The sequence below is a fragment of the Pan paniscus genome, chromosome 15 (assembly GCF_029289425.2).
Source record: "Pan paniscus chromosome 15, NHGRI_mPanPan1-v2.0_pri, whole genome shotgun sequence".
Lineage (NCBI taxonomy): Eukaryota > Metazoa > Chordata > Mammalia > Primates > Hominidae > Pan > Pan paniscus.
The window spans coordinates 82,612,078-82,630,724 of NC_073264.2; the positions used below are offsets into that span (position 1 = coordinate 82,612,078).

An 18,647-nucleotide genomic window follows, 5' to 3' on the forward strand; every position below is an offset into this window, starting at 1 on the left:
ATATATGCAGAAAGGAATACACTATGAAAACAGACAAGATATGAATTACCAAGATAAACTATCTCAGATATAAAAAGAGGAGCAAGGGGTCAAGCTGAAGAGGTCAAGGGAGAAAGGCTGCTCTACAATGTTAGAGCACACATGATTTTCTAAAAATAAAAACACAAAAATGGAAGAAATAATGCATTGGTGAAGTTCAACCTTTTCAACCCTTTGCCTTCTATGGATCATCCTTGATGATAGGAAAGTATAAGCTAACATGACAAAGGCAGGTGTGGCAGAGACTGGAGTGCTCACTGAAATCATGAGCTCCTCTACGTTTTCCAGCCTCTCCGTAGAATCACATGCCTGGGGTATGGCTGTCAGGGATGTAAGCCTGAAAACACCCTAATGAATCCTGAGGCTCTCTTTTCTCACTTCATCATGGCATGGAAGCCCCGTGTAGCAATCAGTGTAGCTACATAATAGAAACAGCCCATGACCAGGAGTCACTACTCAGAAAAGAGTGATGCCAACAGGAGAGCTACATCAAATCTAGTATGAGCAAGAAATAACTCTCTGTAGTGTTAAGCCACTGTGATTTGCGGGTTTTGTCTGTTGCATCAACTAGAACCAATTTTCATGGAGAGGGTGCTTTGCAACATATAAAGTGCTGTGGCTTTGTAAGGTTCTAATATTAGAGGGAACTGATGCCTTATAAAGTAAAACCGTTCTTCAGAGCAGAATACCTCTGAAAATAAGAATATATGTGTTTTTATATAAACTGATTCACGCAAAGAAGAGAAAAACCTTTGAAAACAAAGGGGAACAATTAAGATATAATCTGCTTATAATAAAATACCGAGGAAAGAGCTGCAGAATTGTTAGGTATTCAGTTCTAAGAAAACAACTGTTATGACTCCTGTTATTGTTTATATAGTTTGAAAACAGACTTCCCTTGTGATTAGATATTTCACTTATCTTTAAGCAGGTCTCGCAGCTTGAATAAGCTTGAATTATTGAAGGAATTTTAAATAAATATGATGGCCCCCTAAATCCAGGTGTCAATCTTAGCATTATTAATGGGGAAACAACCAGATATGTTATCAACTGTTGTGATACAATGTAGAATACAGAACATCCCTTGTAATGTAGTCTAGCCAAAAATATTTTACTTGTATTCATCAGCCTTTAGCTGTGACATCCTATTGACAGGAAATACAGGTGATGAAGAAACAAACTAAAAGCCACCATGAAAACAAACTGAGGTAGGATATTCTGCAGAAAAACTGGCCCTATCTCTAATATAGACAAAAAAGGGATTGGGGTATACTAGATAACAACCAAATGTAAGGTAGAGTCCTGGATTGAATACCGGTTTGGACAAAACAGGTATAAAGAAAATGTTTGGGTTCAACATCATATGAACATAGTGTGGGTATTATATGACTTAAAATGTGCTGGGATGAAAAGGTGAAGTTCCAGAACAATAGACAGTGATATCTCATTTTAATAAAAGTATCGTGTATATATACACAAAGAGAAAGATCTATTACAGAAAGATATGCATGCACACTAATATATTATTACTCATATTTGGGTGGTACATATGTGATGTGTACTTCTTAGTTTTGTTAGTTTGTATTTCTAGTTTCCTATAATGGACATGTACTGCTTCTGTAATAAAATACTTATTTAAAAAAACACCACGATTAACATGAGCTGCAACATCTGAACTTTGGAAAAATGCAATGGTGAGTAATTTCAGATAAAAAGTAATTATCTTCATATTTCATTCTCTACAGATCTAATTTGGAAAAGTACAAATGTAATTGTGGCAAGGCACAACTGCAAAAATGTCTTCCATGACCATAAATGTTCCCAGACTAAGGAAAAAGACTATCCAAGAAGACTGATAAAATGGTCAGCCACAAAATTGGTATTTATCTTCCAGTCTGACTTTTTAAAAGAAGTCAGGACAGAGAGAGTAAACTGCTTTTAAAACTAACAAGTGTTACATGCAGAGAGATTCTTCACTGAGAATGTACTTACAGTCTGTCCCTTGGGAGAGCCTTCCTCAGTCAGCTTCTCAAACATCTCTCTCGCTGCCTGGATATTCTGTGGCAAGTAATCACCAAATAAAAGAGCATATGACACTCTCTCCAGGGCTTTGGTATGGTTCATGCTTGCTGCCTTTTGGAGATACCGATATGCTCTTCAAATGTAAACAATTAAAAACCAAATTAGTAATGTTTTGAAACTGCCATTAAGTTTTTTTGATCTACTAAAACGCAACATAAATAATCTCCTTATGTTACAAAACCCCTTTGATAATCTTTTTGAGATGGAGTTTCACTCTTGTTGTCCCGGCTGGAGTGCAATGGCATAATCTTGGTTCATTGCAACCTCCACCTCCCAGGTTCAAGCAATTCTCCTCCCTCAGCCTCCCGAGTAGCTGAGATTACAGGCGTGCGCCGCCGTGCCTGGCTAATTTTGTATTTTTAGTAGAGACGGGGTTTCACCATGTTGGTCAGGCTGGTCTCGAACTCCTGGTCACCTCAGCCTCCCAAAGTGTTGGGATTACAGGCATGAGCCACCACACCTAGCCACCCCCTCTGATAATCTTATTTCTATTCAGTCATATTACTTATACATGTAAAAAACATCCCTTTTTAAAATTTTTTTTTGAGACAGGGTCTTCCTCTGTTGCCCAGGCTGGAGTGCAGTGGTGTGATCACAGCTCACTGCAGCCTCTCTACCTTTCAAGTTCAAGTGATCCTCCTACCTCAGCCTCCCAAGTAGCAGGGACCACAGTGTGCACCATCATGCCTGGCTAATTTTTAAATTTTTTTTAGAGACAGGGTTGCACTATGCTGCCCAGATTGGCTAGCTATTTTGTTTTTCATATAAGGTACAAGTTCTCCCTGTTATCCTAATATCTTGAAATAGTCTAATTATACTAACAGTAATTTTAAAAACTTCTATTAAAAAAAGTTAACCGATTTGCAATAAGAGAATATGGTGGTGTCCAGTATACGATCTAATAATAACTGTTGCAATTTTCTTTTTAAATCTTTGCAGACTATAAAAATGTCAGCTGAAATTAAAAGGACATAAGATGTTACGAGATAATCACTTGTTCTGTTTTTTCCAAGCACAAATTCCTAAATTCCAGTCAAAAATTACAAAGCAAAAACAAAAACGTACTTGACAACAATTCTTTTTGTTTTATGTCATTTTGAATTCTAAATAGTATATGCATGCTTGGTTCTTAGAAACTACTACAACTTGAGTCAATCATTGCCATTTTACTCACTGTTTGTTACTGTAATCAGTATAACAATTTTACCTTAACTAAAGTGTGGTAAAAGCAATGCTACTAATGCCCGTAAGTGATATTACGTTTTTTTGTAATGGAACTTAAAAAAATCTTCTGCGTCTCTGGCAGTGCACTTTTTAAAGAATGTAGTTGCTATTTGTCTCAGTAATGGCCTGTCATGGGGGAAAAGTGGACTTAGCAGTGCTACCTACTCTCTTTTTTGGCTTTTCTTATTGCTTCCATTAAGGATTTTCATTCCAGTTTGATACATCATTTCTGCTTCCTGCATCTGCCGTCTCTTAGCAGCCTCTTCTTCAGCTAAAAACAAAACGTCAGATGCATTTAAATGGATTTTAATTCTACATCAATTATCAACCATTAGTATTCTTTCTTTTGGGCAGTCATACAAACAAAATGAATGATCTTTCACTATTCCCAAACATGATTCTAAAAACACTTAAGTGTGGCCTTTACATGACACAAGATAAAACTTAAAAAAAATATATATATATATATATATACACATATATAAAATTCACTGAAATCACTTTTTTATAGAAATACCAATACCAAGCCACTCTTAGAGGGTACTTTTCTGTTAGTAATGCTAACTTTTTAAATATAATTCAACTAAAATTTCAGATTATATGTGATATGGTTTGGATCAGTGTCCCCACCAAATCTCACACTGAATTGTAATCCCTGGTGATTACAATCTCTCTCACCTGTAAGGCCTGGTGAGAGGCGACTAGATCATAGGGGTGGTTTTTCATGAATGGTTTAGCACCATCCCCTTGGTGCTGTTCTTGTGATAGTAAGTTCTCACGAGATCTGGTCATTTGAAAGTATGTGGCACCTTGCTACTCATCATCTCTCTCGTTCCTGCTCCCACCATATGAGACGGCTGCATCTCATATGGTAAGTTTCCTGAGGCCTCCCAAGAAGCCAAGCAGATACCAGCATCATGCTTCCTGTACAGCTTGCAGAACTGTGAGCCAATTAAGCCTCCTTTATTAATAAATTTCCCAGTCTCAGGTATTTCCTTACAGCAGTGTGAGAATGGACTAACACAATATGCCAAGGTCGGCTAAAATAAGGTCAAGACATAAGAACACAGTAGTCAGAAAAATACTGTTGGGGTCAAAGGACACTTTAGCTCTATTGGAAATACTGTATATCTTTACAAGGTGAAAATATTTGATTAACTATATAATACAAGTTAGTAAAAAATAGATTTTTATTAAATATAGAAACTGATTTAATGTTCAAGTTCACCAATTTTTCAAACTGATATAACACTGAAAATCATAGAACTGTTATAGATTTTTCAAAAGTTATTTTGCTACTGTAAGAACTCATCAAAACAAACATATTTCATTAGAACCAGTATTTATAGAAACAGAAGCAAATTCTTCTTATAATATAAAAAAATTCTGGTGCATTAACTGGAGTACCCAGTCACGCTGGCCTACATCTAAAGATGGACTATATTTGATGTGCTCTTTTAGGATTGCCCAAATATTCTATAACAGCCATTATTTTTTTAAAAATTGGTATTTAAGGGGTTATGTTCAAGATTTTCTGTTGTTTTTTCATAGTTAGAAAGTTTTTCCTGAAAATAGCTTTCCTTAGAGTCAGCATCTTTATAATGACATTTATACTAAAGATGGTTAAATACACTGTATTTGTCAAATGTTACCTTGGTATAGCATATTTCACCTTAAGTATTTTTAAAAAGTTATTTATTTTTCTTCTAATCACTATTAACCTTCTCCATAATGGCCCAGTTTCCTTTACTGCCCCCAAAATGTTTTATGTTTAATAATTTATCAGCCTGCCTGAAGGGTTTAACAAAACAACCTGTGTATACCAACGGAAAACCATCTCTAAATAAAACGTGAGTGTGACTTGAGTGACAGCCTGAAAATAAATACACCACGTTTCCCACTCTTAAGTCCACTCTTTAAGGCTGTAATGACATCAGCAATGCTGGCCATTTCTGACCAATGTGGAAAAAGGATGGCTAGAAAAAGGCCTTAAAAACATTGCCCTAGACATAAAGCAATGCAGATCTGCCTCCTACTGAGCAATACTTACTTTCACAAAAGCCCCACTTTTCATCTGCTTTGTAGTCATAGGTTGTAGCACACCACAGTCTGCCATCTTCCCTCCCATCTGATGTACATTCATCATACTCCTTATCTAGGAAAAGAAAAGGGAAGTGGCAGGGCTCCCCATGTGCTGTGCCTTCAATGGCGGTCAAAGCTGGAATGACAAGAAATAAAAATCTAAACATGAAACAACACCTCTGGTATTCATGGATTCAATGCCATCAATTTTGGCTGTTGGAATTTGAAGCAAAGATTCATGATGCCTGATTTGTAACTGGGAACATAAAAGGGCTAGCAATGATTTTGATGAGGGAGGACTTGGTTTAGTCAATTTAGTGAGCATGGCTAGTTGACTACATAGCATCTGTGTCTAGGTTAGACTTTCTGAAGTTCCTGATATATAACCTTAGAATATTAAAGGTCTACTGTAAAACTCCTGCCCAAAAAGTAAGCAAAAAATAAGGCAAAATGCAAGTGAATCAATTCTACTGCTCAGCACAGCTCTCGTTTCTGAATGCTGTAAGTCAATTTCTTCAGTAATACAGAGTTACAAAGGGCAAATGCTCCCCTCAAGGCAAAGCTAACCACTCACACACTCCTCTGCAATCCTGTGGCATTTTATTAGAGTACTTATCACATGTATGGAAGTTACTTCTTTACCATACTCTAGTTCCCATCGGACTTTGAGCTTGTTAAGGGTAGAGACTGCATCTGTAATTTATTCTATAAATTATTTATGAGTATCTCTTAGGTGTTGAAAATTATGGTAGGTGCTAGAAATGAGGTGCATCAGAGATCTTTGCTACACACAACTTACTGCCTAGCCAGGAAGAGAGATACTAAGCAAATGTGTGATGGATGCTGTGGAAAGGAAAGCCTCCCCTCTCAGGAACTGAGGTTTCAATTGAACCTGAAGGGCGTGCAGGAGTAGCAGTGAATGAAAGGCTCATGGGTGGGGTGGGTGGGAGTACTCAAACAGATTGGTGCTAAGGTGACAAGTATCAAATGAATGGCAAAGTGGACAACAGAAGAGGCTAAAGCAGCATGAGGAAGACAGACTGGGGAAGACCTTACATGTCTTAATAAGGAGTTTGAACTTTTATCCTGAGAACAATGGAAACTCACTGAAAAGTTTTGCAAAGGAGTGACATGCTCACATTTTATTAAAAGAGTGGAAAGTATGTAAAAAGTAAGGCTGGATGCAAGGTGACCAGTTTAAAGGTTGTTAACAGTAGTCTGAGAAGCAATGGTAGCCCGGAGAGGGGAATGGAATGGAAGATGTGGATGTACTCAAGTGATGCTAAGAAGGTAGATATGGTACCACTTTCTAGATGTGTGGATAAGAGGAAAGTTGAGTCAAGGAAGATACCCAGGTGCTTTAGGGGTACATAGATGGCTGCCCTTACTAAGATACAGAATTCTAAAGGAGGAGTAGGTTACTGGGTAGGTACTGCTACATTCAAGGTGGCTATTAAAAAAACAAACAAACAAAAAACAAAGAAAAAACCCACACAAAAAAACAGCAAAAACAAAAAATAAGTGAAAATGTCTTAAACATGTTTCAGTTATAGCTAAAAAAAAAAAAAAATTCTCCAGTACACAGATAACACTTGAATTCAAGGGTATGCATAAGAATGCTGCATGAGAGGTATATGAGAAGACCAGAGGCCCAGGACTAAGCCTAAAACCGTACACAGTAGGTAGGAGCCCATGTCAACTTCCACTGGTTGCTTTTACATGGAGAATTTAATTGGGTAGCAGAGCTCAGTCATGAAGGGTATAGATTCTGGGGTCAGAACATTTGATGCAAATCCTACCACTTATTAGCTGTGCACTTTGAGCAAATTATTTAATCTCTTAAGATTACTTAGAGATAACATCCTTATCTCCAAATAGGAGTAACAGTCCTTATTGTTTGCAAAGACTGACTGAGATAATACATGTAAAGGACTCATTATGATGCCTATCACTTTAGGTAATAAAAGTTCAAGAGATGACAGCTGCTATTATTATGGGCATCCCTGCTCTGAAGGCTAGAAAGTATCCCTTCTATCTTTCCAGTGTGAAAAAAGACATATCCTACAATACTAAATTAAAACATACTTTCAATAAGCTATGAAAGACAAAATGAATTTCAAATGGTTTACACCAAGTAAATGTCACTCATCATCCTGGTAATAAGAGGCAAATAACTTTTTTTACCTTTGCTTTGTCTATGTTTTAAAGAAAAGATCTCTAATGCAATGTATAGGCAAGGAATCCTTTAGCAACAACTTCAGAGGAGTCATTCTGACTACAGAATTTGGAAAGGACATCCCTATACACTGCTACTAGATCCAAATCTGCCGCTGCTTTAGAAAGACAGTGTCTGAGAGCCAGGCACGGTGGCTCATGCCTGTAATTCCCAGCACTTTGGGAGGCTGAGGTGGGCAGATCACTTGAACCCAGGAGTTTGAGACCAGCCTGGGCAACATGGTGAAACTCTGTCTCTACTAAAAATTCAAAAAATTAGCTGGGTGTGGCAGTGGATGCCTGTAGTCTCAGCTACTGGGGAGGCTAAGGCAGGAGGATCACTTGAACCTGGGAGGCGGAGGTTGCAGTGAGCCGAGAAAGCGTCTGTAGAACTGCAGTTTGTAAACCTGAATTTCAAATTAAATAGCAAATGATGGTTTAAAAGAATTAATACTTCTATGATAATAGAAATCTTTGTCTTAAAAACAAATAACTTATCATAGGAATTCTAGTTTGCCAAAACTTATATTTTCTAAATGTTTCAAATATATGAAATAATTCCCTTTCATGTGATGAACTATACAACAGAAAAGAAACTGGAGAGAGTAAAAAAAATTTGACAACAAAAGTTTTTCATCTACTGCTGATTCAGCACTGACATAAGGAGGAAGAACCCTCAGGAGGCACTTGCTTCATCAATTTAGTCAAAACTGCAACCTGTCAAAATAATTCATTAGTGAGTTACTACAAAGAAAATTTGTTTCTCTCAGCTACCTTCTCCAAGGGAAATCACAATATGGAAAGTGTTACTACCTTTTAAACTTGTTCTAAAATCTTCCAAAAGTTACTGATTGGGACTCTCTAGTTTCAAATCGATTATCTCAAACAGAAACTCCTCACAATAGTTTTAATTTCAGTTAATTTTCTTTCTAGGGAGAAATCCTGCAATAATTTCAAAGCCATCCTTTTAAAAACCTCCACTAGAAGAGTATCAATTTTAAAAACAAGGTAATCACTGCTCCGGTATAATGAAGCTGACAGGTTATGCAATTTAAATTAGCGATAACCAGTATCAAATCTGACACCATGAAAGGGAAAAATGGGTTCTCAGTTCTGCAGCTTCATGTAAAAATTCACATTTTCTAGGTAATGAATCATATTTTGGCTCTACAATTAATGACACAGTATCCCAATCTATTTAGACCTCAAGAGGAAGATATTTATAGTACAGAACTTATTGTAATAATGAACAGAATGCTTTACACTTCAACTAGTAGAAATCTGCTCTTGCAAAGTCAATTAAAATCAGTCAAGAAAGTAAGAAAAAGTAAAAAGCAAAATAAAACGGAAAATATGCAGTGTCGGCCAGAAGATGGGTAAATAGGCACTTTCATACTCTTAGCAAGTGTATGGATTAATACAATCTCTTCAAGAGGGGGCATTTGGTAATATCTGTTAAAATGTAAAGGTCCATATCTTCAGATCCAGCTTTTCTACTTCCAGGATGTTTACTTAAAAAAATGCTCCCATAAACACACAAAGAGATTATGTACAAGAGAATACTTGTACAGTATCCTAATTTTAAAAACATAAAACCAAATGAACTCAAAGATCTACTGATAGGAAACTGGGTAAATACACTATGGGGCAGCCATTAAACGAAAACCGGGGCATCGTCAACACGGAAGGAATTAAAGGTCCCTAGAGAGTAGTGGAGCCAGGGAAGAGGATCAAAGGCTGAGTCCTGAGGCAAGCTCATGTTTCAAGATCAGACAAATTCTAAGGAACCAGCAGCCAACTGAAGAAAGTATCTTCAGGGAAAAGAACACTAGTGAGGGGTTAAGATGAGGATCAGGAACCGACCAGGTATTCAGCAATTAGAATGTGACTAGTGGAGAAGAGTAGATTTAGCAGTCTGGAGGAGGCTCAAGCCTTGCTGGAGCTGGATTAGAGAACAGGAAGAGAGAAAGGGAAATCAGTGATTATAGAGAACGATTTCAAAGAATTATGCTATAAAGGGGAGTAGAGGAGTGGGATGGTAGCTGGAGGGGGACTAAGGGATACAAGATTTTTGTTTTTAACAGATAAGATATTACAGTATGCTTGAACATTGAAGGAAAGAATACAAGATAAAAAAGGTAAACATAGCTAGAATGCTGATCTCTCTCTCTCTATATATAGACAATTAAAGGCTAGGGGAATATAAGCACATCTTTTTCTCACTTTAAATTGTAAAATCAAAACAGAAAACTAAAAGTTAATTTCTTGATCTATACAGATAAACAAAAATAATTTAGCTTTGCAAATTTCTCATTTTAAGAACTTTTACAGTTTACATAGGTGATATTTAAATAAGAAAATTATCTATGTAATCAGACTGTCTCTCTGAAACAATCTGGTACTTCCAAACATAGAGTACTAAGTAGCATATGAATCAAATATACCTGTAGTCAAAGATAGCTGAGAAACAATTATTTAATGTTAAAAAGCTACCAACCTCAAGACAACTGTCATAGTGTTCATCAATTTTAGTAAACACCAACATAAAAGCTCAACCAAGCAAACGATTGTCACCAAAAAAAATCTCCCAAGGACTATGAACAAAGCACCAGTACATATGGTTTAAAGGAAACAAAGTACTTGACTTAAAGTAAGTGATATAGGCCAAATGATACAGGCAATATTTTACTGTTGTCTGGGAATATGCTATAGTAATATTTTGGGGAAAATACCAATGGTATGTAATTTGCTACAGACTGCTTTCACCAAAAGTTGAAAACTGCTAAATAAGGTCTAGAAACACGCTATACGAAGAAAGCCACCGCTTTACAGATTAAAATGTATTTTTCAGAAGATGTATTCATATGCAGAATGAACAAAACGTTAAGATCACGGTTCATACAAAGCTCAGCTCTTTCTGTGAGAAGCAACTAATCATTTTAAAATACAAAGAGAAAGCAGCACAATCACTGGCCCATGTGACCAGAATAAAGTGGCAAACTTCATATTAATCAGGTGACAGGCACTGTCAAAAACCATCCAGAGTAAAACTTGCTCAGGAAAGCTGCTATTTAAGAACAGTGGGTTTCTCTAAACAACGGCTTTAAAGACACGTGAGTTTTCAAAGCTGTGGTGTGGCTGGGATCTACAAGGATGGTCTCCTAAAGGAGTTTCCTTGCACAAATAATTTGCTTGTAAAACCAAATCAAACCAAAGAAACAATAACAAAAAAAGCCTTTTCATGAAAGTCAGGACCTGTTGCAGGCAACTGCCTATTCTTCTATCTTCTGTTTAATATGATTGCTAGGTTAAAGGTCGTTCCTTTCCTGCCATCCCCACTTAAGCAACAATGAAGTAGAAATGCCATTCTGTTGCTCAACAAACTTGCTTCAGAACCCAATTTTAAGCAAGATGTAGTCAGTTTAAACTCAGTTCCTTTTGTGCCATTTGAAATAGATCAAGATGCCAATTACTCTATTTTTCTTTTTTAAGGCTATAAGGATGTGTTTACTGCAGAGACAAACAGTAAGAAAGTATACAAAATTAAAGAAAAATGACAGTTATCTTTACCTATCACTTCAAGTTATTTCTGTCAAGAGGTAATGACAGTTAGTGAAAAAAGAAGTTCTGGACCTTTTTCATTTGCAAACTTATTTTTACAAATGGCTTCTCTTCACATAAAGGATTTGTGATGGTTAATTTTGTGTGTCAACCTGGCTGGGCCATAGTGCCCAGATACTGAGTTTATCATTGTTCTGGAAGTTTCTATGAAGGTGATTTTTGGATGAAATTATTTAAATTGGTGGACTTTGAGTAAAGCAGATTATCCTCCATGATGTGGACAGACCTCACCCAATCAGTTGAAGGACTGAGCAGAATGAAGACTGAACCCTATGAGGAAGAAATTCTCCAAGCAAATGGCCTTTGGTTCTGTTTCTCTGGAGAACTGTGACTAATACAGGATCATACTAACTGAACTACTTTTCAATAGGACATTTTTTTGCTTAACATATCATTGACATTCTTGTAGGTGGCAGACAGGGCAGACTGCCTCATTACTGATTCTGAACCACTTCCCCAGGAAAAATAGTTTCAGAATTCTCCTAGTGTCTTCTGAAAATGCTTCTGCTCTTCTGATGCAGGCAACACTTCTTCCTGAGGACCCAGGCCCTGAAGGTGCAGCCACTATCAGATTTGACCACATGGAACAAACATGAGGATGAAGCCAGTCTACTGAGGAGCTGAACAGGAAGAAAGGGAGAGCTGGAGTCTCTGATGGCACAAGTCCTGAACTGCCTATCTGTGAGTTCTAGTTACATGAGCCAAATAAACTTCTGGTTCTGCCATTGTCTGATGGATTTTTTTATTTACAACAAAACCTGTTCCTTTTAAAATGGCTATGGGTATTCTATAATAGGGAATACCACAATGTAATCATTCTCCTTATGATGGCCTTTTAATTATTCATTCATGATCAACAAATGTTTATTGAGATGATATGCAGAAAACAGTTAACACAGCAAGCCTGACTAGTTATCTTTTGAAAGACCGCTTATCATGTGGCCCTCGGCTGCTATCTACAAACTTAGATTTTGGAAGGGTTCCCACTGAGAGGTGAAGCCAGCTGGGCTTCTGGGTCAGGTGGGGACTTGGAGAACTTTTCTGTCTAGCTAAAGGATTGTAAACACACCAATCAGCACTCTGTGTCTAGCTGAAAGTTTGTACATGCACCAATCAGCACTCTGTAAGAATGCACCAATCAGTGCTCTGTGTCTAGCTAAAGGTTTGTAAACACACCAATCAGCTCTCTGTAAAATGGACCAATCAGCGCTCCGTAAAATGGACCAATTAGCAGGACATGGGCAGGGCCAAATAAGGGAATAAAAGCTGGCCACCTGAGCCAGCAGTGGCAACCCCCTCGGGTCCCCTTCCACACTGTGAAAGCTTTGTTCTTTCGCTCTTCACAATAAATCTTGTTGCTGCTCACTCTTTGGGTCCGCACTACCTTTATGAGCTCTAACACTCACTGCGAAGGTCTGCGGCTTCACTCCTGAAGTCAGTGAGACCACGAACCCACAGGAGGAACAAACAACTCCAGACGCGCCACCTTAAGAACTGTAACACTCACCGTGAGAGTCCGTGGCTTCATTCTTGAAGTCAGCGAGACCAAGAACCCACCAGAAGGAATAAATTCTGGACACATTTTGGCACCCACGAAGGGACAATCAGCAAGCAGTGAGTACCATCAGACCCCTTTCGTTTGCTATTCTGTCCTATTTTTCCTTAGAATTCAGGGGCTAAATACCGGCACCTGTCAGCCAGTTAAAAGCGACTAGCGCGGCCGCCGGACTAAAGACACGGATGTCAGGCTTTCTGGGAAAAAGCTCTCTAACCACCCCCAACTCTTCGGAATTGGGAGGGTTGGTTTGCCTGGAACCAGCTTCCGCTTTCCCTGTACTTCTGGGCTGAGCCAAGGGTGGACAGAGAGGAAAGCCATTCAGCTCCGGGGTCCCGACAAGTTTGTTGACCCTGTGGCCATGAGCGGAACTCTCGAAGTCACGTCGCCCAAGTGAGACTTGCCCATCTATCCTATCTATCCTGACCCTTGCCTCCTGGGTCCTAATGCTTGTCAGACAAACTTCCTCTTGCCTCTCTTCTCTGAGGCTAGTCCTGCTTCTAAAACAACTCCCTGTCTCTGGTGCTTTTCTAGTTTCTCCTATGAGACTGATTTCTAGTAAATACTCCAGGACTCTATTCCCTTCTTTAGGCACCTGGGCTCACTAACCAGAAAGACACAATTTTTGCCCAAAGCCCCATCGGGGCGGGGGACTAGCCTATCTGTAATTTTAGGATCCCTCCTCAGGGTAGCAGGCCTAACAAAAGCTATTCCTGAAGCTAGGATATGGGGAGCCTCAGAAATGATATCCTTCCTATTCAAGTGAGGACAAAAGGCATCACTCTTCCAACTCTGGAGATCCCTCCCCTCCCTTAGGGTATGGCCCTCCACTTCATTTTCAGGGCATAACATCTTTATAGGACATGGGTAAAATCCCACTACTAACAGGAGAATGCTCAGGACTCTAACAGCTTTTCAAGAATGCGTTGTTAAGGGTCACTAAATCCGATTTTTCTCAGTCCTCTTTGGGGTCTAGGAGGACAGACAAGAGTGCAGGATTTTGAGAATGCGTTGGTAAGGGCCACTAAATCCAATCTTCCTTGGTCCTCTTTGTGGTCTAGGAGGAAAACTAGTGTTTCTGCTGCTTTGTCAGTGAGCGCAACTATTCTGATCCGGAGGGTCCAGGGACCCTTGTGGGTTCTTGGGCAGGGAGAGAAACAAACCAAAACCGTGGGCGGTTCTGTCTTTCAGATGGGAAACAGGCATCAATAGGCTCACCCTTGAAATGCATCCTAAGCCATTGGGACCAATTTGACCCACAAACCCTGAAAAAGAGGCAGCTCATTTTTTTCTGCACTATGGCCTGGCCCCAATATTCTCTCTGATGGGGAAAAATGGTCACCTGAGGGAAGTATCAATTACAATACTATCTTGCAGCTTGACCTTTTCTGTAAGAGGGAAGGCAAATGGAGTGAAATACCTTATGTCCAAGCTTTCTTTTCATTGAAGGAGAATCCACAACTATGCAAAGCTTACAATTTACATCCCACAGGAGGACCTCTTAGCTTACCTCCATATCCTAGCCTCCCTATAGCTCCCCTTCCTATTAATGATAAGCCTCCTCTAATCTCCCCTGCCCAGAAGGAAACAAGCAAAGAAATCTCCAAAGGACCACAAACCCCCCCAGGCTATTGGTTATGTCCCCTTCAAGCTGTAGGGGAGGGGAATTTGGCCCAACCTGGGTACATGTCCCCTCCTCCCTCTCTGATTTAAAGCAGATCAAGGCAGACCTGGGGAAGCTTTCAGATGATCCTGATAGGCATACAGATGTCCTATAGGGTCTAGGGCAAACCTTCGATCTCACTTGGAGAGATGTTATGTTATTGTTAGATCAAACCCTGGCCTTTTAATGAAAAGAATGCAGCTTTAGCTGCAGCCTGAGAGTTTGGAGACACCTGGTATCTTAGTCAAGTAAATGATAGACTGACAGCTGAAGAAAGGGACAAATTCCCTACCAGTCAGCAAGCCGTCCCCAGTATGGATCCCCACTGGGATCTAGACTCAGATCATGGGGACTGGAGTCATAAACATCTGCTGACCTGTGTTCTAGAAGGACTAAGGAAAATTAGGAAAAAGCCCATGAATTATTCAATGATGTCCACCATAACTCAGGGAAAGGAAGAAAATCCTTCTGCCTTCCTCAAGAGGCCTTAAGAGAACATATTCCCCTGTCACCCGACTCACTTGAGGGTCAATTGATTCTAAAGGGTAAGTTTATTACCCAATCAGCCGCAGATATCAGAAGAAAGCTCCAAAAGTGAGCCCTGGGCCCCGAACAAAATCTGGAGGCATTAATAAACCTGGCAACCTTGGTGTTCTATAATAGGGACCAAGAGGAACAGGCCAAAAAGGAAAAGTGAGATCAGAGAAAGGCTGCAGCCTTAGTCATGGCCCTCAGACAAACAAACCTTGGTGGTTCAAAGAGGACAGAAAATGGAGGAGGCCAATCACCTGGTGGGGCTTGTTATCAGTGTGGTTTGCAAGGACACTTTAAAAAATTGTCCAATGAGAAACAAGCTGCCCCCTCGCCCATGTCCACTATGCCGAGACAATCACTGGAAGGTGCACTGCCCCAGAGGACAAAGGTTCTCTGGACCAGAAGCCCCCAACCAGATGATCCAACAACAGGACTGAGGGTGCCCAGGCCAAGCACCAGCTCACGTCATCACCCTCACCGAGCCCCGGGTACGTTTAACCATTGAGGGCCAGGAAATTGACTTCCTCCTGGACACTGCGGCCTTCTCAGTGTTAATATCCTGTCCCAGACAATGTCCTCAAGGACCACTACCAACCAAGGAATCCTGGGACAGCCTGTAACCAGGTATTTCTCCCACCTCCTCAGTTGTAATTGGGAGACTTTGCTCTTTTCACATGCCTTTGTTATGCCTGGAAGTCCCAGTACCCTTATTAGGGAGGGATATATTAGCCAAAGCTGGAGCTATTATCTACATGAATATGGGGAACAAGTTACCCATTTGTTGTCCCCTGCTTAAGGAGGGAATCAACCCTGAAGTCTGGGCATTGGAAGGAACAAATTCCGGACACGCCACCATTCTAACTTATAAAAGTGTACGGAGCCCAAACCGTACAAACATGTGGTTTACACGCAATACTACCCATTTTTCTTCTGGGATTCTACAGTTTTGGTACATGCTAGCAGAGGGTGATTACAAACTAGTTTTCAATAAAAACTCCAGGCACTGGGTCTCTAACGAGCCTCCCTGGTAGACAACATTTCACATGCGTTGTTACAATTTGCCGCTGGGGTAATTAAGTGATCCTGCATCAGTTCTGTGGGAGAGGACCCTTGGAAGCTTCTACCTTGTTTCCTCCAGACTTCCCCGCCATGTACCTTGCACCTGTGCTGATTTTGCTTTGTCCCCTTTTGCTGTAATAAATCATAGCTGTGAAGGCAACTATATGTCAAATCCCCCTACCAAATCATTAAACCTGGGGATGGTTTAGGGGTTCCCTGACACAGATGCATCAGAAGTGGGATTTGCTAGAATGACCCTGACTCACTGATATGTGGTGAAAGCGTTAAGAAGAGGAAGGCTAAAGGGCAGAATATGATGAATCTCTGGGGCCTGAGTGGTCATGGAGTCATCCACGGTATGAAACAGTAGCTGAGCTGCTGTTTGTTGAGAGCCATAGAATCTGAAAGTAAAAGATCCAGCTCCAGGAAAGCTGGCTTGCTGGATGCCCCTGACTGCTTTTAGTCCTGCTGGCTAAAATGAGGGAAAAGGCAGTGTATTGCAGGTGAGGCCTGTAGTTTTTGTTCTCTCTTCTAGATGGGAAGAGAAAGGACCCCCAAATTCCCAAGGATGGGCCAAACCAAAAATGTTACAAGTTTGAACTGCTCTCTTTAAAAAGTTAAATCTGGTCTGGAACAAAATTTTAGATAAACCAGAAAACAAACAAAAAAACTGGGGGAGGTAACAATCCAGCAGTTTTTTTTCAGCCTGGCTGCTGCTCTTGCTACAGTATCCTCCCCCGCCTCCCTTCCTCCACTGCATTCCAGGATCTTCCCTGGCAGCTGTAATGTTAACAGTGCAAACACTGAATTTACTGCTAGGAGGCTGAGTAAACTGCAGTAGGGAGAAAAAAGAAAAAGAAGAATATTTTTAAAATGGCTTTATATTTTGTGGCTATTGCATCTAGATGTATTGTAAAAATTAAAATAAAATGTTAAACACCTGTAATTTTGTAAACACCAGAGGAATAATCCTGATCAGGGGAAGCTGCAAAAAAATGTTTAGTGGGACACAACTTCCTTGCTTTTTGCTGCCAGTGAGAGGACTGGAATTTGAACTCTTTTGAGTTCTGGAAACAGAGTATCTGTAATTGATGGTTTGCTTCCAGGGTTACCATGTGTACCCTCTGGGACTGAACTTCTTTTTTTTTTGAGACAGTCTCACTCTGTCACCCAGGCTGGAGTGCTGTGGCATGATCTTGGCTCACTGCAGCCTCTGTCTCCCAGGCTCAAGCGATTCTCATGCCACCATACCTGGCTAATTTTTTATATTCTTAGCAGAGATGGGGTTTCGCAATATTGGCCAGGCTGGTCTTGAACTCCTGGCCTCAAGTGATCCACCTGCCTTGGCCTCCCAAAGTGCTGGGATTACAGGCATGAGCCACTGCGCCCGGCCTGGGACTGAACTTCTTGTACTCTGACTCTCATGAGACTGACTCAGCCCTGGAAAGCTTTTAGGTCAGCTTCCACTTACTAGGCCACAGTTGTGCTGCAGCTGATTAAAAAAAAAAAAAGTTAATACAGAAACTTAAGACCACGTACAAAAACAAATAATAGGTAAAATGTGTTTTAAAAAAGGTAGGCCAGGCGCGGTGGCTCACGCCTGTAATCCCAGCACTTTGGGAGGCCGAGGTGGGTGGATCACCTGAGGTCAGGAGTTCGAGACCAGCCTGGCCAACATGGTGAAACCCCACCTCCACTAAAAATATAAAAATTAGCTGGGCGTGGTGGCAGGCGCCTGTAATCCCAGCTGCTTGGGAGACTGAGGCAGGAGAATTGCTTGAACCCAGGAGGCGAAGGCTGCAGTGAGCAGAGATCACGCCATTGCACTCCAGCCTGGGGGACAAGAGCGAGACTTTGTCTAAAAAAAAAAAACAAAAAAAAAAAAGGTAAAAAGATTAGAAAGGTTAATATAAGAACTTAGGGAGGAAGCCTATTGTTTTTCTAAGATAGACCATTATGATAAATGGGAATTGTTTTAACTGGCTAAGTCCAGGCCTCCTAAAAGGCATACCTAAAATCAATACTGCAGGCTGGTCTTACTACTATCTGGGTCTTACTGGTAACTCTGCTATAAAGATGCCTTGGCCAATGACCTAGGGAGTAGACTGTGCAGAGAAGAGTTAAAAAAACAGACATAAACTTCTCTCTTTGAGAAGGCTGGCTTCCAAGGTTGGCCCTTGGTTAGCATCTGGAAATTTAGATTTCTGGAGAGTTCTCACCATCCTACAGATAAGAGTGGCTCACCAAACTGTACAATGTTGAACACCTGCTTTCCTTCTGCAAGTTTGGTACATGCCAGGAAGAGACTGCCAACTTAACCAGCCCCCAATAAAAACTCTAGTTCTCTAATAAGCTACCTGGGTGGAAAACATTTCACATGTGTTATCTTAACTTGTTGCTGCTGGATTTAAGCACTCCGTGTGACTCCTCCGGGAGAGGACCCTTGAAAGCTTACATCTGGTTTCCCCTACACTTCATTCCATGCTTTTCCTTTGCTGATTTTGCCTTCTAGTCTTCCACTATGACAAATTATAGCTATGAACACAACTCTACACTGAGTCCTTTGAGTCAGCA

The 18,647-nt window shown here is 40.2% G+C and overlaps 1 protein-coding gene across 2 annotated transcripts in view; it reads right to left on the reverse strand.

Annotated features, from left to right (window-relative positions):
* SEL1L (SEL1L adaptor subunit of SYVN1 ubiquitin ligase) overlaps positions 1-18,647 on the reverse strand; it is a 60,832-nt gene that overhangs the window by 27,626 nt on the left and 14,559 nt on the right. Inside the window, exons 4-6 of one of the 2 annotated variants that reach the window (XM_003808901.5) lie at positions 5,396-5,563; positions 3,511-3,616; positions 2,032-2,194 (exon numbers count right to left, since the gene is read on the reverse strand). In XM_003808901.5, the coding sequence (XP_003808949.1) occupies positions 2,032-2,194; positions 3,511-3,616; positions 5,396-5,563 (437 nt within the window). The remainder of the gene's footprint in view (positions 1-2,031; positions 2,195-3,510; positions 3,617-5,395; positions 5,564-18,647) is intronic. The other variant, XM_008961021.4, reaches the window with a different exon arrangement.